The sequence below is a fragment of the Cygnus atratus genome, chromosome 11 (assembly GCF_013377495.2).
Source record: "Cygnus atratus isolate AKBS03 ecotype Queensland, Australia chromosome 11, CAtr_DNAZoo_HiC_assembly, whole genome shotgun sequence".
Lineage (NCBI taxonomy): Eukaryota > Metazoa > Chordata > Aves > Anseriformes > Anatidae > Cygnus > Cygnus atratus.
Window position 1 is genome coordinate 20,459,610 of NC_066372.1, and position 25,818 is coordinate 20,485,427.

The 25,818-nt window shown below is 46.9% G+C and overlaps 1 protein-coding gene across 2 annotated transcripts in view; it reads left to right on the forward strand.

Annotated features, from left to right (window-relative positions):
- Positions 1 to 4,980: 4,980 nt before the first annotated feature.
- The window catches only part of PIAS1 (protein inhibitor of activated STAT 1), a 56,153-nt gene continuing 35,315 nt past the window's right edge, over positions 4,981 to 25,818 (forward strand). For both annotated transcript variants that reach the window (XM_035569411.2, XM_035569414.2), the window contains exon 1: positions 4,981 to 5,042. In XM_035569411.2, coding sequence (XP_035425304.1) covers positions 5,019 to 5,042 — 24 coding nt within the window. In that variant the 5' untranslated portion in view covers positions 4,981 to 5,018. The remainder of the gene's footprint in view (positions 5,043 to 25,818) is intronic.

Here is a 25,818-nt window from a genome sequence, read left to right on the forward strand (position 1 = left end):
TGACAAAATCTGAATTCAGCTCAGCCAAAGGAAATGCTTTTCGAAGTGTAGATGAGTATCTCAGGAATGACCATTTCTTCAAGCTTTCATGGAAAGAAGAATAAAGGAAAGAAAGAAAGAAAGAGACGCAAATTCAAATAAAAGACCAGAGAAAAGTGAGCAAATGTATGTACAGAAATAGATCCACTCCACAGGGGCAGTTTTCCTTGGATAAAAGCTACAGAAGTTAACTGTTGGTAAGTTAATGTTGGAAGGCCAGTAGGATGCTGTCACCTTCTTAGCTAGGACTGTCTGTAACTCCTGTGCCTCCTCTCAGTACAGACCACAGTTCTCATATGGCTTAAAATCACCTCGTGTAAACACGTTTTGCTGTTGGGACTACTGTCATCCTGCACAAAATCCAACGGGGCTGCATGAATGCCTTTTCTTGTGAACCCTTGGCTCCTGAACCCTTTTTCCCCCCCGCACCTTGCTTTATGAAGGTGTAAAGCCCCAAATGCCCCAGACAGCAACAAACCACCGCTGGGATCCGTGGGCTGCGTGGTGCGGCGGGGCTGGTCCCCAGGGGGCCCCGCGAGGAGACCTCCTTCTCTTCGGCCTCGCCGAAAACCGTGGTCTCCACTTGACATCACCGATGCTTCCTTTGACACAATCCAAATATAGAATAGGTTAATTACGAAGGACGGGCCTTAAGGACATCAGCAGGGCTATGAGCAAGCACATATCACCCGCTGATATTAGGGCGGAAAGGGCTAAGCAAATAGTTGTAGAGAATGGGCTAATTGTTGTGCCTATTACTATTGTCCTGCAGCTGCAACACTTTGTATGGCAGCAAAGCACACAGGGAGCCGGGCTGGACTTGGCATCCGTAATTCCAGGCAGGGAACACAATATACAGGGCATTCAAATAGCAGCGAGCACAATTAAAATTTTGAAAGATTAAAGAAAAATTGCAATGTGAAAAGAGTTTTGTATCATGGCCAAGGCAGGCTACAGGTGCTTGGTGTTGTAAACTGCACTCGTATGTGTACAGTAATAAGGCAAGGTGATATTTAGGAACTGAAAAAACAGGAAATACGCAGATGAAGCTTGTATGTGTCACACTGTAACGCTGCATATGTAATTAAAGATTATAGTAACTCATTTACATATGCTTTCCATACTGCAATAACATTGTTATACTAGCAAGTGTAAGGATATAAAATAGGTAATGGTAACAAAATGCTTCAGTATCTTTTTCTAATTTAGGATTTTAGGTGATTAACTCCCTCTCTGTAAATTTTAATAATACTGCCAGCAACAATGTAGTGAATGTTCTTTTTCTAAATAAGCAGCAGCCCTTGTTTTTGGCCTAATTTGAGAGATGGTGATACTATATGGTATGATATGATATGATACTGCACTTGGATGTGCATTTAGAGGGAGATGTGTATACCAGCTGAATTTCAGTTACTCTACGTTGTTGAACTTATGGTATAGCACATTGGGCAATTCCACGTGTATTTCATGTAAAGAATTAAATGGACTTATTTTATAACCTGATGTACTGGCTACTCCGTTATTCAGTTTCTTCACATATATTGAAGTAATTTCCACTAAAATGTACCTCTGCAACCTTTTTATTTTTATTTTTTCACCAGTGAAACATCTAACAATTTTTTATGCTTCCAACAATCTCAGGAATAAAAGATGGTTTTGGTTGTTTTTAATGGCTTGATTGTGTTTTTTCTATCAAAAAAGACAGTCATTGAGAATCTTTCTTTAAGTGACTTTTAACATTTATATTCAGGACCAAAAATGCTCCCCCTCCCTTGCTTTTGAGCAGAAAGCAAGTTTGGACTACTGGAAAAAGGGGAAAGTCTTGGAGACTCAGATTAATGAAAACAACATGTCAGTAGAAAAACCGCATATCTGTATAAAAATGTTATTGCACACGAACATGGTTCTCAGAAGGTGAGTTATGTGACATGGAGCATTTTTGGGGAGGTTACAGAATAGGGAAATGGAAGATATCAGGGTGGAAGGTATATTTTGGCAGTCATTTACTTTACCGCAGTCTGGCAAAAAGCAGGAAATGAACTTCTGAAAATTGAGAATTTTAAATGCCCAAACTTTGAATGTTTGAGGAAAACCCTTGATCTTTATTTTCATCTCTCTTCTCCTCCCTTGGCAGATGTTTGTTTGTGTGTATGAGGTTAAAAGAAGGAAATATTGCAGTTTTTGCTCAGAAAAACAGAGGTGACTAACAAGTGGAAGAAGTCTGTTTTGTAGGTGTTCTTAACCTGCTCTGGTAGCAGCCTTGTTGCACTGCTTGAGGGCCATGTCCTCTTGAAATGAAGACAGAATTGTGACAAATCTGAATGTTGCTATCACTGACAGAACTGCAGTACAGCTGGAACAACTGAGAGCATCTCTAGAAATTACTGTCTGTTGACAAAGTCTTTTCTTGGCAAAGGAACCATCATTTAAGTCTCAGGAGTAGAGAGGAACAAAGTTTCATTACTTGTAAATAATTGTGTAAAAATAGAAGCACAGATTGTTTTTCACATTAAGTTCCTTCTTCAAACCAAAGTCTATACTGCATTAAAAAAGAAGGGACTATCAAAAGTCTTAACTCAAGAACAAAGGGCCTGTACTAGCTTTGTTTGTAAAAATACAGTACTTAGGGAGGACTATTTTGAACTGGATATTCTGTACCCTCTCATTTAGTTTGCTTCCTTATTTTAATGTATCTGAAGACATTCTCAGCCTGTTTTATTTAAAGCGATTTTTGAAAGAGGACACGGTGGTTTATGGCCATGTGTCAGGTTTGATAGTGTTATGCCATGATTTAGCAAAGCACTTAAGCACATGTCCACATCCCACTGAATTTGGTAGGAAGTGAAGAAGCAGAGAAAAAAACTGTTTGCTGTGCAGCAAGCTTCTTTCAGGAAAAAAATAAATGAAAGGAGGATTCATCTTTATATGATTGTAGATCTTTTTACCAAATTCTTTAAATTAGACACAAACTAACATATTAAGATCGTGTTTATTAAACATATTCAATCAACTGAAATGAAATATTCTAAACTGGGCTGGGTCAGACCACTGAAATAGATCAGCTAATTATGGTACATGTGGGTGTACTGGGTAGTCATCTGACTTTTATTTTTTTTAGATATCTTGCCTAGCGCCCTCCCCCTTCCCCAAATCAGCCTTTTAGACACCAAGATAACTCTTCATTACATGCAGTATTAAGCCAGAGTATCTGAGCATCACTTATCAGCCTTTGCTAATTGCTCCTCATTTTCTGAATGTTTTATTCGATATGCCAATGCTGGACACCAAAAATGGTAAAAGAAATCAATGAAAATGGTGGATATTTGGCACATCTGCAACAGAAATGGGATGTACACGTGACCTAGAGAAGAAAGTGGGGTACCAGAGTAGTCAAAAAATGTACCCGGGACTTTCTGTCAATCTGGTCTTGAGACCAAGCTAGGTAATGTTTCTGGATGAAATGCTTAGAAATGTTTGTGAAAAGATGGAGGTTGTTTTCCCTTGTTCAGAGAAACAGGACTTCGCATATATGCTTACCAATAACAGGATAGTATCAAAAAGCTACTTAGTAGAAAGATATTTGATACTGCTATCACATTTTTCCCTCAGTGGAAACTGCCTAATTTTAAATTGTGGCTAACTAGTCGGGTCATATGGGAGATATAAATTATAATTCAGTAATAATCATGAGTGGTAATCTCTTCACCACTGATTCCCTGTGTGGCCTCAAGCATGCTTTCTTCAATCTGTAGAGTGGAGACATTAATGCTTTTATATCTGGCAATGCAGATAATGTGAGTGCTTTCTGAATGCATGATGATGAATTTTATAGAAGCTATGGAAAACTAGCAAATTTGGTCTCTATCGCACACTTAAAAGGATGTACAATATTGACCTTGTGTTCCAGAAAACTTTTTCATCCTATACTCTAAGGTGAAGGCCAAGTGGAGAAAGTGTCATGGTGATCAGTAATTACAGAGTAAGCCACAAGTAGAAGGCAGCCGAACCGAGGTAAAGTGCATGACAGATGCTAGCGTTGAAGCTGATTGACTTCACAACTGCTGCAGTCATCTTGTCAGACAGCATTTCTGGTGTGTATTTTTCCCTCTGTATTATCTGGTGTGCTGTTGTACAGCTTCTACCCCAAAATGATAAGACATGGTCAATTACAGATCTTAAAGCTCTGCTCTGGTTCTTTAGGCCTTCCTAAAAAGATGCAAACAGTAGGCACTCGTCGCTTTTTGTGATTTAAGAGAAAAACCCAGGGAAGCTTGTATCGATTCCCCAAACCTCCTGTGCAGTGGCTCAGGAAAATAAAACGATCGTGTCCCCTGTTTTCGGATCCAGGTACTTGGGGACGGAGGGCAGCCCCAGCAGGGCACCCCGCTCCCTCAGCCCGCAGCTCGGCCGCCAGGCTTAGGGCTCCCCGGCTCGCCCCGGGTTGTTTCACTCCTCAGGCATTTAAAGCCGCCGATTAAGTAGCAGGAAGCGGAGTTGCGAATTCCAATTTTACTCAACTTATAACTGCAGGAATGCGTATCCACCTCTCCCCTCCGGTGCTCCGCTTCGGGAGCCCCAGCACACCGGGGGGGGGCGGCTCTGCCCGGCGCCTCTGAGGAGAGCCCGGGGAGCCCTCAGCGCCCCTCACGGCACCGGGGGGGGGAGGCTGCACTGCCGGGGTGTGTGTGGGGGGGAAACTTTCCACGCTGGGCTCTGCCCGAGGGGCTGGGGGGGGCTCATCGGCCTCCTTCCACAGACCCCAGCACCGAGTGCGGGCACCCAGGAGTGGACGGTGTGCGGCGAGGTGGGTTGCTGCGATGGCCGCCCCCCCGGAGGGGAGGCACAAAATGGCGCCGCGATTCAAACGCTGCGTGCCGCCGGGGGGGCGGCGAGGCAAGGCGGGGAGGGGATGGGAGGGGGATGGGGGGGGGGGGCGGTGTCCCGGCGGGGTTCACTGCGCCTGCGCCCGGACTTGCAAGATGGCGGACAGTGCGGAACTAAAGGTAGAGCGCAGCGCCCGTCCCCCCGCTGAGCCCCCCGCGGCCGCTTCGTCTCCGCTCTGTGTCCCGGGGGGGAGGCGAAGCGAGCCGCTGCCGGCCGGGTTGCCCCGCCGGGGGGACGGGGGGGCTGTGGAAGGGCCCTGCCGGCTGAGCGGGGGCTGAGGGACGGAGCGGGGCGGGGAAGGAAGGGAGCTGTCCTCCGCTCCCTGCCGGGCAGTGCCCCCCGCGCACGGGGAGCCGCTGTCGCCGGTGGTGGCGGTGGTGGCGACGGGGGACGGTGCCTGAGTCGCTCCGGGCCGGGTGTGGAGGGCGGAGGGGGTGGTTGGGCTCGGGCCGGGCCGGGCAACCGGGGCGAGGGCGGCGGCCGGGAGCCCCCGGGGGCGGCTGGTCAGGGGGTGGCGGGGTGTGGGGGGGACACCGGCACCGCTCCCGGGATCCCCGTAAAGTTTCCAGGGGGGCTCCGTGAGCGGCCCCGGGCCGGGGGAAGCCTCAGGGCAGGGGCCGGTGGGCGCTGACAGGCGGCCTGAGCCGGGGGTGGGGTGGTGGGCAGCCCCCGGCGGGGTGTCAGAGCGGAGTTATTTGTGCCCCAAACGCCCCGAAACAAAGTTATTTCTGCCCTAAACGCCCCGGAGCGAAGTTATTTCTGCCCTAAATGCGTGAAACTTGGCGGGGGCCGCCCCGCTGGGTGGCGGAGGCTCGGTAGGAGCCGGCCGGGGATGGAGGAGAGGATGCGGCTCGTCAGGGACTTGGAGCGAGAGCAGGGTGGGTGGCGGGGGACACGCGCTGTGCGAGGGAAAAAAAAAAAAAAAAAGAGAAAATTAAAAAAAATAGCAAAACTTTCCAGTCGCTTTGCGTTGGCGAGGCGGGGGTGTGGGCTCTGTCTTGCACGCATGTGTTGGAAAGTTTGAGAATTTCACTGCGGTTGTCACAGGGTCGTTATTCGGCAGGAGGGCTTCGTTTTGGGAGCCTTAAAATTAATATGACAGAAGATTCGCAGATCAGAAGTGTACCAAACATAGTATGGACTTCAGAACCTATAAAGTATGACCAGGGAACCCTTTGTCTTTCTCTAGAAACTCTCAGCTCTCTGCACCAGAGGTCCTTGTGCTTTCATTTTGAGGTGCTTATAGAACTGGCAGGATGTAAAGAAGTAGAAATATTCTGTGCGTGTTCCACCTTTTTGGGGTCTGTGTCTGCTAGGTCAGGACAAACGCTTATAATTCCTCCTCTGTTCTTTGTTTTTCAGGGTGTCTTGCAGGGTATATTGCCCCCAAGATATATATTTTTTTTCTTTCAAATTATGCTTCCCACATAATGGGATAAAGGGTTGAGATTTAATTCCAGCGTTAAACTTTTGTTAATCTTGGCATGCCAAGTGGAGTACAGTGGATTGGTAGCTGGCTCTAGAGCTTTCAGTGCACAATAGCTGGTTTGGGTACGCGCGATGCCTTTATAAGCAAGGCTGACCAGAGTGGAGTGAGAAGAGGCAGGAGCTAGGGGATAAAGTTTTTTTTAATATGTGGTAAGGTGGCAAGATGGTGGTCTATGGACAGTGCTAGAAGGCATGGTTTTACTATGAAAATCAACAACTTATTGATCTCGGGAGCTTTGAAATACGAAGCCTCTCGTCCCTCGCAGGGCCGCCGGGCTCTGTGTCCATCTACGTGTTGCAGAGCTGTCTGCCAGCACGGCGGAGAGGAGAGGCCCGTCCTGCTCTCCCTCTGCAGTTAGAGCTCTCCTAGAAGTGTGTTTGAGTCCGCTTGTCATCCCTGACTTCTTTATTGATCTCTTTCTGAAACCTGCTTCTCGAGAACCAGTGGAGGGAAGTTATGATTTTTTTTTTTTAAAGTACTGTTGCTGCCTCAGGGAGCTGAAGGGTAAATGTCAAGCCGACTAGTTTATTTTCAATTTCACTTCGCTGCTCAGGATATTTAGTGGTACTTGCAAGCTGGGACTGTAGGATGGTAGCTCTGTGTTCTGTGAAAAGATGTTTTTTGGTGGCTATGAGGGCTTGGCAGTTTATGTAAGGGGGGAAAAAAGTTAGTTCATAATTCCGTACTTTGAAGACTTCAGTGTGGAGGGGCCTGAATGCATTTTTTTCTCTAGTCTGTACAAATTAAAAGAGGTGTGTGGATGCGTGCCTGCCTGGGGTGTGAGGAGAAGATGGGGGGCATGATGCTTCTGCCCGGAGATGTGGCTGTCACATACCGGGCTTTCCAGAATTAATCCAGCTGGGTTATCGGGCACTGGGTGAGGTGGGTGATCCTTGGAAAAACGAGGCTAATGGAGAGCTGTTACCTGCTGCACCCAGCTCCGAGGTATTTGCAGGCAGGAGTACATCCCCAGAAAGCGCACTTCTACATTCTTTGGGTTTTGAATGTTGAAAGGAGACGTAACTAGGAGAGGGTTTGTGATAAAGGCTCTGCTATTTGAAGAATGAACGGTGAATTCCTTTCATTATTTTAATTTTCTTAGGTAGAATCTTTCCACATTTCTCTTCTGATCAATTAGCGAGTGGCATTGATTTTAGATCTAGTGACCTTTAAAACTAAAATCAAATGTAAGAGTTGCACAGTAACTCACTTGGCTGGGCAAGGCGAAGTTTGTCAGAGAAGCTTGGTCAAATTTTTGTCTCTAAAACTTTCTCGTCTTCCTGTGTAAAGAACCGTGGGGTAACGTGTGGGTGTAGTGGACGTGTGTAAATAGGAGAATGACATACAACACGTGTTGTATGTCAAATGCACAAGGTAAAATAAAAGGTCTTGCTTCCTCGAGGAAAAATAGCAGTCGTTCTTGCTTGCCAAAATTTTAAATCACAAAATGATGTTTCCTGTAATGTATTCTTGCCACGATCAAGAGTGTTTCAGCATTTTGCCCCGTTTGAGAATGTTTGTCCTGCTGGAAAAAAGAAGAAAATGAGAAGATCAAACGTACTTTGCAGATCCCAGACTTGTGAGGTTACTGAATTCCTTGGTACTCTCGAAGTTTTGGATTAATTGAACCAATATGTTTTCATCACTGTTGATGAAACAAGGTAACTGGAAAGTCTGTTCTTCTCAGGATTACCTTCCTAACTATAGGCAGAGACATATGTGAATTTTCCTGATCTTAATTACTATTCCTGTATAATTGCATACAGACTCTAATTTATCTCAAGGTAAGCTATTTAAAGCTCTTTCTAATTGGAAGGAGTATACTTGAGTGATTAAATCTTTCCTTCAGTATTTCTTACGTCTCCTTAAATTGGTTATTAGATTGTTGTGATCTTTGCCTTCTACTCAAGTCTTTTGGAAATCATTACACAGTTTGCAATAATCAATTCAATTATACATGGATCAAAGAATGAAAAAGAAAAGCTAATGTTCTGGTATTGTCATTCTTGATACTGTCCTAAGAAGCTGGTTTGGAAAGCACATGCTGGGAGGTTTTCTCCTTTGTTCTCTCTCCTTTTAAGAAAGTGCCTTTGGGGATTGAAGAGATTCCTGGTGTGTTTCTTGTTAGACACAATTTATACTTTAAAAAAAAAAAAAGTGAGCCAAGAGTTTGAATGAAAATTCATAATAGCGTTTCCACACAATGGTGATGAAAACAAGCCATTTAAAACCGTGCGGTTGGGAAATACCCCTCCCCTAAATGCAGGGGAGCAGTTTGGGGAGGGGAGAGGCCGGCTGCCTGGCTTTCAGGTGGTGGTGGTGGTAGTGCCAAGTGGATCTCCGGTATGGAAACGCGTTTGTGCTAGATTACGTTGTCAGTGCTAATAAGCATAAGCTACCTGTTTCAGCGTTCAATTAGAATTTTACTCTTCTGTATTATGAGCTATTTTTGCTTAATCCTTTTATAAGTTGCTGGGGTTGCGTGCTTCTGTGATTAAAGGCAATATAATCCACTTTTCATTGTTATGTGAGTCCATGGATTACGTTACTTTCATTCCTATAATTTGGCGCGTGCCGCTATAATTGTATTTTTAACTGTATTTTGGTCTAAGTATCTTTTTTTCTGTGTTTTTGGTCTTCAGTGCTGGAACTGCAGATATCAGATGACTAAAATTGGCAGCTGTGCATCACTGTTTAGCTGTCAGATTCCCAATCCGTAACACTTCTTTATGGCCGATAAAAACAGATTGCTTATTGTACACACGTAAATACGGTGTCAGCACATTTCTCGTACAAACCCCTCCCAGGCGCTAGGGGCCATCCTGGAAGTATTTCTAGGCTGTGCAAATAAAGTTCTTATTTATTGCCACTTGTGAGGAGGAGAGGTACAACAGCCAGTCGTTCAGAGTAGCGGGCTTCTGGTTGGTTTGGGTTGCAAAGGTATTTAGTGATCATGGTTAAAAAGCTTAGGTGGTAAGAAATGAGCAGGTAAAAAGGCACTTCGTTTAGCTTTATACAGGTAAAAAGGCACTTCGTTTAGCTTTATACAGGTAAAAAGGCACTTCGTTTAGCTTTATACAGGTAAAAAGGCACTTCGTTTAGCTTTATGCCATTAAAAAAGGGAAAAGTGCCACCCTAGGTGTTGGAGGGGCTGAGGACAGCTTGTCTGCTGGTGAGGATGGGTATGGATCAGCCACAGAAGAGCAATATTTAAAAGCATCCCTTGAAGCAGCATGTAGATGTTGCTGTCTTCAGATACCGGGGGTATTTGCGGGGCGGCGGATGATCCGTATGGTTCAGACTCTGCCCCGTGCTTGTGCGGAGCACGCAGATGAGTGCAGGCCTGTGGCTCATGTGCTTGGCATGGCGGGTTTTATTTCCGTCATCTCTTCTTGCAGAAGTCAACGTCTGATCGTTTTTCTCTTTAGTGCCATTATAGCGAAAACCAAACGGGAGCTTCGGAACACTCGAGACCTGAGTGCTGCTGTGATTGTTCTGAGGTTCCCCGACCCCTGCTGCGCTTCCCTGGTCCTGAGCCCTGCGGCCGCCGGGCTCCGTCCCCTGCAGCAGCTGGTTTTGGGGCACTTGTACCTGTCTTGCTCTGACTCAGTGCTTTGAAAGGGTTACTTGTGGGGCCTTGGGCTCGCCTGTTGTTCGGGGGATTCGTGGCTGGGAAACGGATCGGGTCTCTTGCAGCTCTTCTCTTACACAGTGATCCTGGCGTTCGGCCTTTCGGCTCCACGGGGAGGGCGTGCTACCTGCAGGCATCGAGTTGTCTCGGAAATGTTTGTTTGCTGCTGTGCTTCCACTTCAGAAACTTCTGCTTTGATGTAAGACGTTACAGGTGCCCTTCTAGAGGAAGGCTCTGCTTTATTGGCCTCCATAAAAAGAAATAAAAGTCTTAAGAAAGCCATGAGTTCCATGAAGAATGTGGATGTGGTTTTATGTTAGAGAGCTGTCGATATTTACTGTGTGTGCTCTGCAGTCCAGCTGCCTCAGCTCGGGCTGTCCACAGAAAGTGGGAACTTCACCTTTGGGTAACACACAGACGTGCCTGCAAGAATCAGAAGTGTTTGTCCTGGTCTTAACAGGAGATAAAAGGGAAATTGTGTTGTTTGGGTGGCTGCCGGGATGTGCTCGAGCACCTTTGGAGTCCTCCGTCAAGCTCAGGTACTGATTGTCTCGTTGCTCTGTCGCTACTCCAGCTCTGTGTAGACCAGTAAGCGTGTGGAGTGTGGATTTGGGCTTTTTGAAATGAAACTAACTTATTTTACAATGCAAAAATTGCATATAGTACCTTCATGAAAATAAATGCTCTTTTTAAAAGTAGATTCTTTTGCTAGTAAAAATGATGGGGGGGGTGAGGAGAAGAAAAGACTTCAAGTAGTTTACAAAAGGGTGTTCATTTCTGTAGCTTAACTCGGTGCTATCAAACCTGTTTCAAACAACTACAGTCATTGCCAAACCTGTGGCTATTTCAGAGTGAATTAGAGGCTTTGGGGCAAGACAAAAAGTGGAGGATGTTTAAACCTTTGAAAATGAGAATATACAGAGTTGAGGATGCATGGGATGGGAGGTGCTGGCTTATCCAGACTTGCTCAGATCTTCCACAGTTTTCGGTAGCAGCCAGGACCAAATGAAACCAGGTACCGTTATACCGTTGCTCACCGTGTGCTGTGATACGGACCTTTATCGTCGTTTCTGTTCCTACTCCTTCGCTGATACTCCTGTGGCTGTTACAGTTTTATTGATCCAAGAATTTCTAAGCTAGTTGCTTAATCTTACTCTCCTGCTGGGATTAGGGATGCCACGTCCCTGCTGTTATCTTCTGTCCCTTAGCGTGTACTGGAGGGATACCAGAGCCTCTGTAAACAGGCATCGCATCCAGAGACTAAGGAGATGCCTCCGTCTGCTCGTGAGTAAGGCAGGCAGCAGCAGGAGGTGAGTATTACGGGGCTCATCTCGCACAAGTGAAACAAAGAAATGCAAAGCTGGTACAGAACTAGCCCAAAGGTCAGCCTAAGCGTGACCTTTATGTCTGTAGGAGATGATATATGAGAGATTTATACAGGAATTAGAATGGTAATTAAGGGAGAAGGAAAAGGAGCATCTTAAATCCATCACTTGATGTGGATGGCGCGTGAGGCTGTGCAGCAGAGCAAGGACTGCGTGGATGTGGTGAAGTTTGTTTAGCAAGGCAGACGTGGTTTCCTTCTTCAGAACATCTTCAGAACAGCTTCTTGGCTTGCTTGCTGGGTGAGCAGAGCTGGCTTCCACTCTCTTGCCACACAAAGAAATTTACCCTCACCTAGGGTGGGACGGTCAGCTGGGAATCGTTCAGAGCTGAAACCTCTTGCTTAACCTCATTTCTAGTCTTCTGCAAGATGTTCCTCCGCTCCCTTTGTACAGTAGGGTCTGAACTTAATCAGGCTCTTCGACTGAAAACAGCGCTTGCTAGCAGGCAAAATGCAACGTAGGATGGAAATAGCAGTGAGCCTGGTTTTGCTTGGCAATTTAGCATGGGTGCAGCCTTCTTTTTAAAAAAAAAAAAAGACACACAAAAGCAGAGGTTAAATCCAATAGGGGTAATATGTTTGGTTCAGGTAAAAGCTCGTAATCTGAGCTGCAGAAGTGTGCCGTAAAAAGTTGTGTGGATGAGAAAGTATGAGGAATGAATGTATCAGAAAACAGTTTCTTGAGACTCCCCTGACAAAATGATCTCACTTTTGTGCAGATGTTGTATCTCGTTTCCCTGGTGCAAAATAAGAGTCTTTGAAAGAGTCCAAGTATTTGTGTAGATTTTTTTCAGCTTATTGAAAAATCTGTTAGAGACAGCTCTGCTCAGGCTATCTATGGAGTTGTTAGTACACCTATAAATATATTGCACCAAATGAAAAATGTAGGAACTTGAGCAGTGGAACAGAAACAAAGCTGTTCTTTTTCTTAGCTTCCATGTTGATTTAGCAGTATCTCCGCAGTGGATCTGCTGAGGCCACTTGATGGCAGGACTTCAAATTTTTTTTTAATCAAGTACCAGAGCTATTGTTGGGTTGAATTGCAAGTACTTGGGATAATATTTTTCTAAGGGGTGTACACCCAGGTTTTCATGCAGTTCTTAATTTTCACTTCTACCTCTTTGTTGCTAAAACTCGACTGGTTCCGTTGAGAAGTAGCATTTTTGAGAGCTCTTGACAATGTCACTTGGAAATGGCTAAAAATAGGCGTGGGTTATAAACAGAAGTTTAAGAATATAAGGCCGAGTGTACAGCTAGCCCCATGCTGTCTCCTTACAGCTTGCAGAAGTGAATGTCTAGGGAAGGGCGAAAGGGGGACGAGCACGAGAACTAATTCCCCTCTCCCAGGCTCAGTGCTCTGAACCTGCTGGGGGCTGCGAGCGGTGCGAGCCGTGGCAGAGCTTTCCCCAGTGCTCGTACAGGTTCCTCCCGAGCCTTTGTAAGCTGCTTTTTTGTTCCCAGCATTTTGACAGGCGTTTCTGTTGTGCTGCTGCTGGCTGCATGAAGACCCTTCTCGTCTCGAGTCTTCTCGTTTGAGCTTCATGCTGCTCGCTGTTTGGTGGGACGACGAGGCTGAACAGCTGATCCCTGTCCACTCTCCTTGTGCTCTGTGGCTTTATAAATTGCTGTCATGTACATCCCTATGTTCTCTGTTTTCAAGGTTGAGTAGTCTTAGCTTTTGCCAGATGACTTCTGTCATCCTTCTGTGAACCTTGTCACTTCTAAACTTTTATTTATTTATTTTTTTAAGGTGAGCCCACCAAAGCCACCTGCGCTTTGCGATCTGGGTGACCCAGGGATTTGCATAGCGTATAATGATTTATGGCTTGTCCTGTTTCTTTTTCTAATAATTTCTGGCAATGATTTGTGTGCTTGACTGCTGCTGAGCTGATGTTTCCGTCTGTCTGTTTATCTTGGGTCCGGAAGCTTGCTCTAGAGTGGGAAAGGTCACTGCAGAGCCCATCGTTTCACATGGAGAGCGAGGGCCGTCTGCCTCCGCGGGCATCGCTCTCCCTTTATGTGCATTGTATTGCTTTCGGTCTGAGGTCTTTCAGTGGTTCTTCAGCGTGCCTTCATCCTTACAACCACGTCGTAATGTCAGCAACTTTGTCAACCCATTGATTGCTTCATTTTCTAGGTCGTTAACAAACGGGTTAAGCTCCATGCTCCAGCATAGCCCCTGCAGAACTCCCCGCCTGACCTCTTCCTCTCTTGTTTGGACAACTTGGACGCATTGGTGATAGAAGAACTTTGAATAGCAAGCTGAGGATCTCTGGACTGTTACGTTGGTTTTTTTTTTTTAATAATGCTCTAAGAATACCTGGTTTGTATGTGCAGACTAGATTTTCCTAGTTTCCTTCAACCTGCGCTATTCTGTTGTTTTTAAACATATGTACAACTCGGAGGTGTTGCCAAGCTCTTTTAAGGGGAAGCAGAGACGTGTTGGAACTTGTTTCCCATGTTCAGTTAATTAGATAAGTTTTCTTTAAATGTACTTCATGTTTTCCAGCATGCATTCACATAGCTCAGTAAAGGACTTGAGCTAAATGTTAGTTGAAGCACTGTCCGCTTCATTCCTTGAGGCCTTTGTTATTGTTTTTTTCCTGATACAAGGCTGCTCTTTACTTCTGATATAGAAGCTGAGCAAGGTTGTGAAATAATACGATGCTTACAATTTCTTTACCTGGAAGTGGAAGCCATGTGCTATCGAGTGAGTGCGTCAGGAGGCAGAAGGGTGAAGACACTGTACTAAAATGCTGGGCTGAAACCCAGAAGATGCTGCTTTTGCCATGAGATCCTAACTCTTATTGTCCTTACTGCCTTTGACCCGTATCTGTGGAAAGGGACAGGCAGAGTACAAGTTCATGGACACGCGAGAGTCACTCGGGTGACATTAATGAGCTACAAAAGGCTGGTATATATGCAAATTCCTGTTCAGATTGGGATTTGGACGAGTGCGGCTAATGAGGTGGGGCAGTGGCTTGGTGGCTGGAGCAGCGTCCCCCCTCCTGGCCCCTGCCTGGGGCTGGGAGGGCGAAGGGAGCTCTGCGTCTGCGGGCGGTGCCGCGGGGCCGCCCCGCGCCCTCCGCTTCCACTTGCTCAGGATTTCCGTGGAAGTTTCAGTTCGCTATCAAGGTTTTCTTAGGCAGCTCTTTCAAGTCTGGCTGTTCTCGTGGGTTAGCCAAGTTAAATGCCGGATCGTTTCTGGAGTTTACTCGCAATGGTTTTAATGTATTTTAGATCATAGGCGTGGCTGGAACTTGGCTTATAAAAACCTTCATTCCATCATGCAGCTCATTTCCAGGCAGGGCAGGGGTTATTGTGCGAACAGATTTGTTTTGTTCGGTCTTATTTTGATCCTAAGAAAAATGCAGTGCTCGAGGGATGAAGCAGCAGGGCAGGTGTCGCTGTGCCCAACTGATGGCGCAGGGAAATGGGGTGTCCCTTGTCCTGCTGAGCACGGATCCGTAGCACGTCCCCGTAACGTGCACCGGCATGGTTTTGGAGGGAGTGCTCCTATAGGCCCCATCTGCGCTGTGTGTGCCAGGAAAATATTGCATAGGGAATGTATTCTTAGCCTTCTTTCTAACTCACTGCTGAATGTTTTGTCCTGGGATTAACCATTGCTAACTAATGGGTTCTTAAGCACCGCGTGCTCGTCTCTGGGCGTGTAGGTAACACGATGCAGTTAACACGAGTAAAAGTTCATTTTTCTGTTGTAGACAACCGCGGAAGGCAGGAGGACAGCACCTCGGATTCTGCGGGGTGAGGTTGGGTTGGGGGTTTGGGGTCAGCTCTGTGAGGAGTCTGGATGCCTCTTGGCAGTCTGTGGCTGTCTGGTGGTGTCACTTGAAGCTTTTCTTTATCCTCGTCTGAATGCAGAAGAAAGGCAGGAAGGTCTGCTTCCTCTCCTATTATTCCATCATCTCTCTGCATTTTTGCATAGTGGGAAGAAACCAGTCGTCGTGGGGGCTATGAAAAACGGAGCTTCCTGCTTTCTCTGCCTTTGTCCCCTGCCTCTTTTAGAGAGACGGCTTTCCCAGGCTCTGGTGGGCTGCTGCCCACCGCGCTGAAATAGCCGTGATTCCTGGCAGTCGTGTGGTGGGAGCGCCGGGAGCAGCCGCTGCAAAAATCGTCCACGTCTCGATAACTGGACTCAGCCGGGACCCCAAACCTGGCTCGGTGGGGTCTAGGCTGAGTACTGACACAGTGAGGCTGTGGAGGCAGGAGGTGAGCTGCCGGGTTCGGCATCTTCACCTGCCTTTGGACGAGTGACATACGGGTTTTGTAGCCAGGAACTGATTCCGCCTCTACAGTAATAAATGTGTTCTGGCACTTCAAAATTGATCTGCCTCTATCTGCTGCAAATGTGAATTCTGTGTCACGTTGCTGCATGCAATAAATAATTCATTTTTTAGATGCGTCCCTACAGTTAGGACTGAATTAGCTTTTAGTGTACGTTCAACCGCTCTGTAACTAGTCAGACCTGTGATTTGTATTTCATCTTGTGCTGTGACTGACAGCGGTGCTTCGGCGTTTGGAAAACTCCCTTGTCTGGAGTTACTGGGTGGCCACACGTGGTTCAGGCACAGCTTTCCTGCTAGCACCCTGCCGATACGGTGCTTCCCTCTAGATGCCTTCCTGAGGCAGGACGTAAGATGGGTGAGAGTGACTTTACTGGGTGACTCTCGGGTCTGGTCGGATGTGTAGCCCCGTGCATTCCTCCAGTAAGTGTCACTAGTCCTAGTCCAGTGCTGGACCATTCCCCGGTTGATGCCCTCTCCTCCTTCGCTAGAACATGTCTGAAATCAATACCTCATCGAAGCAGAGGAGAACTTACCGATAAGCTGTGCTTTGAGAACACCGATACGCGGACTCGAGGCTTCCTCGGCTTCCAGCTGCGCTAGGCAGCCTCTGCAGAGCTGGGGAGATGATATTTCACGGCGTGGTGCACCTCACCTGATACTCTGAGGAACAGGAAAAGGAGAATTTCTCAATATTCTTCAAGCTTTTAATTCATCCTGATGACTTACTGCTATATGCCTGCTTAAAGAGAGTGTGTGCTTTGGCTTCCTTACATACTTTCTATGTACGACTCTGAAGACCATAATGGGAGACTTATTTTAAAATAAAGAAATCATGTGCAGGATGACTAGCTTTTTTTTTTAATTAAGAAAAAGACTATATTGATGCCAGTATGATTGCTCGATGGAATATTTGTTTTTCAGTTTATTGACACAGTGGGAACTTTTGGCTCCACTGCTTACTTCTGCCATAACAATTAAGACTAATTGTTAGTGGTAATAAATTATTATCCTCGGTGGACCAGTGTTAGAAGGGAATAGGGTATTTGGGCAGTGTATTTCGTAAGTATTTGTTGTCAGGAGATTTATTTCCTTTGGGTTCCGTTTCTCCCCTTAGAAAGGGAAATCTTTTAAAGATAAATCACCGACTGTTTCCCATACATGATGTTTCATCTGATCTCTTATTTTCGTGTTCTTCTCCCTTCCTTCCGTCTTTGCTTCCTCCAGAGCTTCCTTTTCCCAATTTTCGTTCTTGATGGACGTACTGTTGTGGCAGTCCCTTGTATGCTCACATCTTTGCAGATGAAAGCACCGAACGTTTTCGTGCCTTTGGTGAGAACAAGGTGATGCTGCCTTGTGGTGCACGGTGCCAAGGCTGGTGCTGCTGTGGCGCTGCCTGAGCAAGGGCTTCCAGCTGCCGCTCTCCTTAGCTCTGTGCACGGGTCCTGCCTGCGTGGTGCAGCTTGCTGCCCCCGGCCGCTGCTCTGAGACGCAGTTACAAAGCCCGGGAGCGCCTTTTTCACGGTGGAGCTTTCTGAGGAGGGTTGCTTTAAAATCTAATAGAAGATACTAATTTTATCACATGCCATTTTGGCTTTTTTATTTTTTATTTTAATGAGAACCGTGAACGGATTATTCCAGTTTTTTTAATTTTCCTTCTCCGGGGGCACAATTGGTTACTTTCAAGGGAAAGGAGAATCAGTTATGTACTGGCTTCAGTCTGCTGTTCAATATTTTGCGAATCGTTATCCAAATTTAATGTGGTTGCTAATGAAAACTTTTTTCAGATGTCAGTATGAAAGTCAGTCATGATGCAGCCTGTATCTTGCATTATGTCCTAGGAAAATGGGGCAAATGAGGGAGGAAAACCCCCAAACAATAAAACGGTAGCTCACAGAAGTCTATTCTAGGCATCTCTCTGTATAATTTCATACCCTGAAGTGCTGTCTCATACAGAGCTAACTCAGTAGCGAAACTTGCATTATTTACAGTGGACAACTAACTCTTCAGCGCTCGCTAATAACTTACGGCACGTGCAGAATAGAGCTCTGTGCAGTTTTGTAATGTACAGAAATAGCTTTTTTTTAAAAAACCTGCACCAATCGTGGCAATAATCTGTTTTAATCAAGTGATGCCGAAGTTAGCTGGCACGCATGAAGGAATAATGCCCGTCGATGCAGCACAGACTTAAATAGCTGCTGCAAGCAAATAGCAAAACCGAATGCAAGAAAGGAAGCCTTGAAGCTGTTGCGTGGCCTGCTGCGAGGAGGTTCTGTGAGCTGCTCGAGGAAGCCGCCTCTTTATCCTTGCCTCGGTGCGAGTGCATTCATTGCATTCCAGGTACATTCTTCTCCAGCTCTCCTTCAGAATCGACTTCCAAAAGCTACATGTGCTTCAGGCAGATATTTTAGATATTTAGAAACTAACCAGAGCTTAATTCTCTAGTGTTCTGCTGACACACAATAGCTGAACAGACCCTCGCTTAGTAACTCCAATCTGTAAATCCCCAATCAGTCAGATTGTTTATGTAACCATTGTTTGTTTTAATTGCATATTGAAAAGAAAAAAAGTATATATTTTTTTAACTTAAATCACTGGGTTTAGGAATAAATGCGTGTTGATGTCCCATGTGGCTTCCAGAAGCTGAAACTTCTTGGCCCTAATTGTGTGTGGGTTTGGGTTTTTTTGGTGGTGTTTGGTTTTTTTTTTGGTTAGGCGAAGAGGTAATCTTTTGGACTATTGTTGAATGCTGCGGAAGTTATATTTTGATTTTATTTTTTTTCTACCAGCGTAGGCTTTTTGCGTTACCGCTTAGGTTATAATGGGGCACTCTGTGTTCAGGCAGATCTTTGGACAGCTGTGTTTGCGGCTGGCTTGGGCTCCGCTGAAGTTTATTGCGTTGGAATTAGCTCTTCTGTCAGCCGGTTGAAAGGCTTAGTTAAGGATAAGAACACGGTTAATAAAAAGTAAATTTGTCTGGCAATGACCCTCTCCCAAATAGCTGCAAATAATTGTCTTCATAATTAGCCTTAGGTGTAAGCTGTTTGTCTTGAGAGGCGTGTTGTTTTGTATCCAGAGATTGTCTAAACTAGGATTTCTGCAATTACTTGTCATGAAAATTATGCTAGCGCATAGCTCTGTAAAAATAATTCCCATCTGCAGGGATAAATACACGAGGGACAATTAAGTCTGAGCGCGGCTGAAAAAAACCTTTGAGTCTCCAAGACCTGGAATGAAGATTACTACTGTCAGCAATCTTATTTAATAGCAGAAGTACTAATATAGCTCACCTAGTGGATAAAATCCCTTGAGAACGATAAAACTTTTGTTACGGATTAAGGTAAAAATGTGCCTTGCTTTAAATCAAACGCGGCTGAAACGTGATGGAAGTGTCGGGCAGGCTTCCTGCAGCACATCCAGTGTGCTGGGGCGCTGCTGTGCGGGACGCGGCGGGGTTGGCACGTACCATGTTAAAACAACACCCAAAAGAACTCGGGGTTTGAGTGTTCGGGCACCGAAGTGGCGTTTTGGGCACACCGTCTGTTCTGCTGCCCTCTTGCAGGAGCATTGGGAAAGGGGATGGAGGGGAGATCTGGGGGCAGCCCCCTGCACCAGGGTGCGTGTCAAGGCTTTTAGAGGGTATGTCACGTTTATGATAGCGTAACAAATACTCTACCACCTCAAAAAACAAAACAAAACAAAAAAAAAACCCACCCCACCACCTCCAACCACCCCACCACCTAAAAATGAAAACCATACAATGGGTGAGGGAGACAAAAAATAAAAATAAATAAATAAAAAAAAGACCAGCCATAAGACAACTTCTAACACGTGGTGATTATGTTAAAACTCCTCAGCTTTGCCTGCTTGTTGTTACCAGCAGCCAGTTCGGTGAGGCCAGATGTTAGTGTCTCCCCTTCTGCTCTCCCAGTGAGTTGTGCCGTTGGGCACTGTGGGGTTTCCTGTCTCCGTTAAGCGATGGACATCAAGGACTTGGTAACGCTGCTGCTGCAGGGTGAGACGGAGGCCTCGGGGGGCTGCAAGGAGAGCTCCGACTTACTGGTGAGCACGTACGGAGCGGCACTGCTGTCACCGGGCTGGCTGAATCTGCGGGTAGTCAAGTTTGAGAGCGCTGAGCAGTCGTGGTGCACTCGGTTAGTGGGCACGTGAGCCAAATCCAGGGGGACAGTGGCGGATGCAGGACCTCCTGTCTAGAAGCCCTTTGGGAACGAAGCACAGCAGGGAGTTTTCAGGTGACCTACTCGCTGCAAGAGAGGGGTTCCTGGTGTTAAAAGTCGCTTGAAGCGGAGGGAGGCTGGTTCTAGGGTCCTAATGTTTGTACTAGAAGATACGCAGCCGTGTCAGTAGCGAGGGAGCACGTCGTCAGCACGCTCAGGTAAGTAACACCCAGCAGCTTAAGCTTTGCATTGCGCTCACTTTGCTAGCATGGGAGGAAATATGTGAGCTGGGGAAAGTCATGAATACAGCGTCTGACCTTAGGAGGCCCACAAAAGGAGAGAAAACCAGCCTGGACTGACTGTTAGTGGCATTTGCAGTGTACGGTCGTCATATTGATGCACTCCGAGTGGATTAAAATGAGTGTGTATCGCCAGCTAGGTGAACGTGTAGGTTTGGTCCTGCAGTTGTGAAATGTCCTTTATGAGCACAGATATACTGGGTAAACGTTGGGTGCTTCTTAACCAAAGAAACCCTATCTCCCTGGGCATGTAATGAAAGGCATATAAATAAAACTCGTACCTGCTGTTGGTTTGCACCTATTCTTTTAGTGCTGCCCTGCTTGCCAAGCCGTGGTACGTACCACGGCGGCAGACAGCTGAGTTTTTCATTGTGAAAACCAATAGCCTCCTTAAAGGCTGCAGCGCGTTGCATATTTATGGCTGTTCCTCTGTGCTTTTGCCTCCCTTTCCTCCTGAATTACGGTGGCTTCAACCTTTTAGTGTTTTGGTTGCGGTAGACAAACGCAGGGAGTTACAACCTGTCACAGAGGCGCTTGAGCTTCCACGAATTGGTGGTTTCACTCCCTCTTGCAGCTTTTCTGTAGACTGATTTCTTTTTTTTTTTTTTATAGTTCAGCCTTGATAGTTTCCGTGTGCAAGTCTTGCAGATAGAAACGAGGGGATGTGCCTTCATAAAAGACGGGAATATTTTTCCCTTCGTGATCTTTCATTTTCACAAATCTGAAGTGTCTAGGAGCCCAGGAGTTTAGTCTGTGTCGAGAGCTGATGTAGCTCATGTGCAGCTTTCTTCCCCAGAAGATTTATGTCACGGGTTAAAGAGCCTGTTCATGGCGTGCAGGAACTCTCCTGTATTTTTACAGCTGGATGTTGGAAACACGCTGAGATTAATTCAAGACCATTTCCATAGTAATCTAATGCTTCCTAGTTGCTTTTGTTAGGGGGGAAAAAAAAGAACAATGCTGATTCTTTCTTCTTTTTCCTATCTTCTGGCTAGTGCGAGGTTTGTTCTCTTTTTCTCCCTCCTTCAGCATCCGTGTTAATGGTTAGGGAGCCGTGGAGGACCTGTTGCATAGCTCTAGGCACACAGTGCGGTGTGGTACCCAGCCAAATGGTTCTGGTTGTCCTGGCAGATACTTCGAATGTGTTTTGGAGCTTGTTCGCAGCTTCTAGTTATCACAAGCATCCGGAAATAACTGAAGTTCTCCGGATAGGTCCTGGGGCTGATTTCTGGCGGTCGAGAAATCACCCTTTCCAGAAAGCTTTCGTCTGACGGATGGGGCTCTGAACGCTGCTGGTTGGGTCTGCTGCTCTGAAGGGGGTATCTCGTGTGCTGGGGTTTGTGACCAGTTGTCAGTGTTGGCTACCCGAGACCTAAAAGCCAGGCAGCTTTAAAGGTATCTGAGCTCCCAGGTAAATCCTTCCCCCAAAAAACAGGAGGGGGGGAAGAGGCGAAGGCTTGCCATCTGTGGTGCTGGGAAGGGCTGGGCTGCGCTAGCCAGGAGGCTGCCGGCCTGGCATCGTGCCTCGATGGGTGGGCTGGCTCGTGGGGAAAGCCCTTCTGCAAAGCTTGCTCTGCTCTCCTCTGTTCGGAGAGAAATCACGGCAAATTCGCAGTAAGTGAGACTTAATGTCAGTGGCCCCGGTGCTTTTCTACACGTTTCTTCTCCAGAAGTTAAGGTTCCTAGGAAAGTGGTTTTTCTGCCTAAATAGCACTTACAAAACCAAGTGGTTCGGTGCCTGGTGCTCTTTGTGTCATAGCGCTGTTGTGGATGTCTCGGGGAAGAAACACCGACTCGTTCCTTTTTACCCCAGGTGTGTCTAGATTTTTTGTTTGGGGGACTTAACCAGTTTTCACAGCTGATATTTTGGTATAGCCGTTAAAGGAGTAGCAACTCGTGAAGGAGCTGGAGGCAGAACGCCCTTTCCTATCGCCAGCCCCGGGGGAGAAGTGGGTGGCTGACGAAGGATGACGCCCGTGGGTTGCTTTTGCATCCTTAAGCTGTTTTCTTTCAGCCCTGGCCGGTTACCTGAAGCAGGCGTGGAGGAGGATGCATCCTCGGTTCCGGATGAGGCGGTTGAGCTCGGTTTCCTCGGCGCGCAGGAACGGGGCCGTACCCGCTCGTGCAGCAGGAACTGGATCGAATGGTTGGGCTGCTGCCACCTGGCAGGGAGAGCCGCGGCCCCGATTCGGGAACGGGGTGGGGGGAATAAAGCGGCCTCTGGATGCTTCTGTGGCCCTCCTCCGTGATATATAAAATGTGGCGGCCTGTCCCGGGACAGCGAAGGGCTCTGCTGGCTTCGGGAGGGATGGACGGCGGTCGGGAGCCCTGGGCGAGGGGCTGTGGGTTGTGGGGGGGGGGTGTATGCAACCAGCCAGGCAGCCCGGTGACTAACGCAACGTCTGTGGGGGAGCGCGTGGCTGTGTTGTGCCGTCGAGCAGGAAATGTCAGCTGGGTGTTTACAGATCAGGGTTCCCTTCTAAACTCTCTGAAGGTCTTTACAGTGAGTCAAAAAAGTGCTCTGCTAGACGGCGCTAAGTCGAGGGTCTGCGCAGCTGGTTTCGACTCTTCTACTCCTTGAAAATTTTTCCTATTTTGCTCACCCTCTCTTCAAATTTTGGATGCCGGGTATCGAACTGCACGATACCATCAGCACACCCCGTTTGTTTGATACCGGGGTTTGGCTGCGGAGCTGCCTCGCAGTCGCAGTGCTGCTTCTCAAGCGGCTTAACCTTTTCTTGGCCAAATGGCATCAATTTCTCCTGCACCGGTGCGATGTCTGGAGGAACGTGGAAGTACTCGAGGACATGACGCCTCGTTACCTGTAACTGCAGTTTGCAAACTACCTTTCAGTCTCCGATACCTGTGTTTAACTTGAACCAACATTGATATTTTTTTTTTTTGCCTGTTGCTTCCTTTAGCATTAGGAAAGAGAAAACGAGCATCTTGATTGCGTTGATAAACAGCCGGCGGCAGGGCCGGTTCCCTGCTGCAAACCGTCGTGGTTATCCCAGCAGCAGGAGGCCGGCTCTCCGGGGTGGTTTTTGCAGCTTGCTGCAGCTGCACTGCCCCGAGTGAGCCGTGGCCGCCCCAGCCGGCGGGAGGACCGACAAGGCTTCCCGAAGCAAAACGCCTCGCGGCTTTGCCGATGTAGTTCAGCCAGCAAAGGGCTTGAATCGCCGCGAGGTGCGGCAGAAAGAAGTGTATGGACTGGCGCTGCCTGCGGGGGGCTGCTGCCCTGGCAGGGAGGTCGGCAAGGAAACGGAAAACCGGAGCGAAACCACAAACCTCTGTTGCTGTTTGTGACGGGCTGTTTCTAATTGACCCATCTGTTAGTGCCCCTAACGTTGCAAGCAAAACTTTTCGTGTCCTTCTCTGTAAGGACTGTTTCAGGGTGGGGAAAATCGGAGGAATTTTGTTTGCTTTGGTTCGAGAGCCTGGCTGCGCGATGGGCCCTGCTGTCGGTGTGCTTACTTCTTATTGCCTGTAACTTCCAAAATGGAGAACTTCCAGAGCGTAGCAGGAGTTTCTCATTTAGCTCAATTATTTCTTATTCCTCAGCACTTTTGCAAACGGGGCCTGTAAGTTTATAGCAAAACAAGCCCACGGTGCAGCTCTGGGGGCCGGCTGCCGAGGAAGGGGTGTTTGATGGTGACGGTCACAGGCGGAGCCCTTCACTGCAACTCCTCGTTCTGCTGAAGAAATGTTTGTTAAGCATCGTAGTGTTCTCTGTGTTTCAGAGCTGTTTGTTTCACTTTCCTTTCAGCTGTCAACACTTCAGCCCGTAACAGAGGTGTCTTGAAAGAGTAAGGCGTTGCGGTTCTTACGGAGTGCCTCGTCTGTTCCTGTTCGTAGCTCCGTGACAGGCCCGTAGTTGGAAGTGTGAAGTAGGTTTTCGGGGCTTGGGGAAGGGATGTCAGCAGCCTCCTGTGGGCAAGGGATGTCAGCAGGCTCCTGTTAGAGCTGAAGTCTTCGTGCCGGTCTGCAGCGAGGCTTCTCGCGGACTCGCAGCAGGGTTGTTCGGTGCGGTTCTGTTGGTGCGGTTCGTCAGAGCACAAGGGTTGTGGCAAAGTTAGGTAAATCTCTCTGGGTGCACACCTCATGAAGTACAGGGATCATCTAATCTAGGGCCATTAAATAACGTGACCTATTTCAGTATAGGGAAAGAGCTCCTTTGGACACCCTTTTAGTGAAGAGCTGGAGGTTTCAGGAGCTGATAGGCGTTTCAGGCCGTTTCCGCTAAAGCGGGGATTGTGTGCTCCTTAATAGGGGCACTTCAGCTGTAAGAATTGATGGGAAAAGACCTCGAGTAATACGTGTCTGAGTATTTAACACAGTGAAGAACTGGAGAGGATGAGACCATTTGTACTCTGAAGGCTGTTTGCAAACGCACGGGCTGAGTTTGGTTTTTCAGCAGCGGGTGTATTGCAGGGCCCCGATATGCCGAATTAACTGCTGTAGCGCACACAGCATACTGCGAGTACTATTTAGAATTTGATCTTTTGGAATCGATGACAAAGTATTCAGGGTATTTAATGGCTTCACACGGAAGGTCCAGATAGCCACTTGCGGCAACTGGTTGTCGGCGTTTTACTCTCATGGGATTTTTTGCGAGTCCAAAATTCCACAGGAATACCATTTCAGCCCGTGTCGTGGGCCTTGTTATGGTGAGTAAGCGACTATCAGGCGCTGAAACAGGCTTTAAAATAGAAACCAGGCTGGTAAGCTGACTTTCTGGCTCCTGCTTGACCGGCGGGGAAGTACTTAGTGCGCGCAGGCGATTGCTGGTTTCACTGCTTTGCATAGTGCTTTTCTCAGTTCCTCAAGAAGTGAAGCAGTTTACAAGTCCTTCCAGTTTGATTCATTAGCCCATACTGGGAGACGGTAAAAGACTGCAAATGAAGATGCTAATTACCAGAGGGCAGAGCCAAGCTCCCCTATCCAAAACAGAACGTGCGGCTCTGATGGGAGAAGAGGAGTTAGCAACTCGAAACTGAAGTTCCCTGTAACTCAGTAATGGTCATATGGGGTTACACATGACTCAAGTTATAATTTCTTCTTTTTTTAGCATCAATCATTTCTCTCCTTTCCTTTGAACCTGTGTGGAATAGTTACGCTGCATGGCAAAAAGTGAGAGAGGGACTTGAAAGCGAAGTAGGGTCCTGGAGTTAAGGCCTGGCGCTGCTTCTAAGTGCAAGTGCTGGAAACTTGGATCTTGTCGATCTGTGATTTTTTTCCTGACTTTCAACTGGGCGAATAAAATTGTTATGTTACAGATGTTAGCAGAAAACTGATTAGAAAATAGTTCTGCTTACAAGTTTCATCTTTTTGTACTGGCAAGTTGTCCCTGTCTCAGTTTTTCACCAGCATTGCTGTCCTGAATTGCTTATGGCAAATGGAAATCCCTTTAAAATTGCTCGTTATAGACTTTGGAAGTAGATGCACCTCTCTGTGAGCAAGTCCTGGTTTCGCTGCATGTCAGATAATTAGTGGGAGAAGAGCAGTGGTGGTGTGCCTTGAAAAATGTTACGCTTAACAGGCGTAAGCCGCAGTCTGATGTTAGTGTTGAAGATGATGTAACTCGAATACTAATTTTTTGTTTTGTTTCTT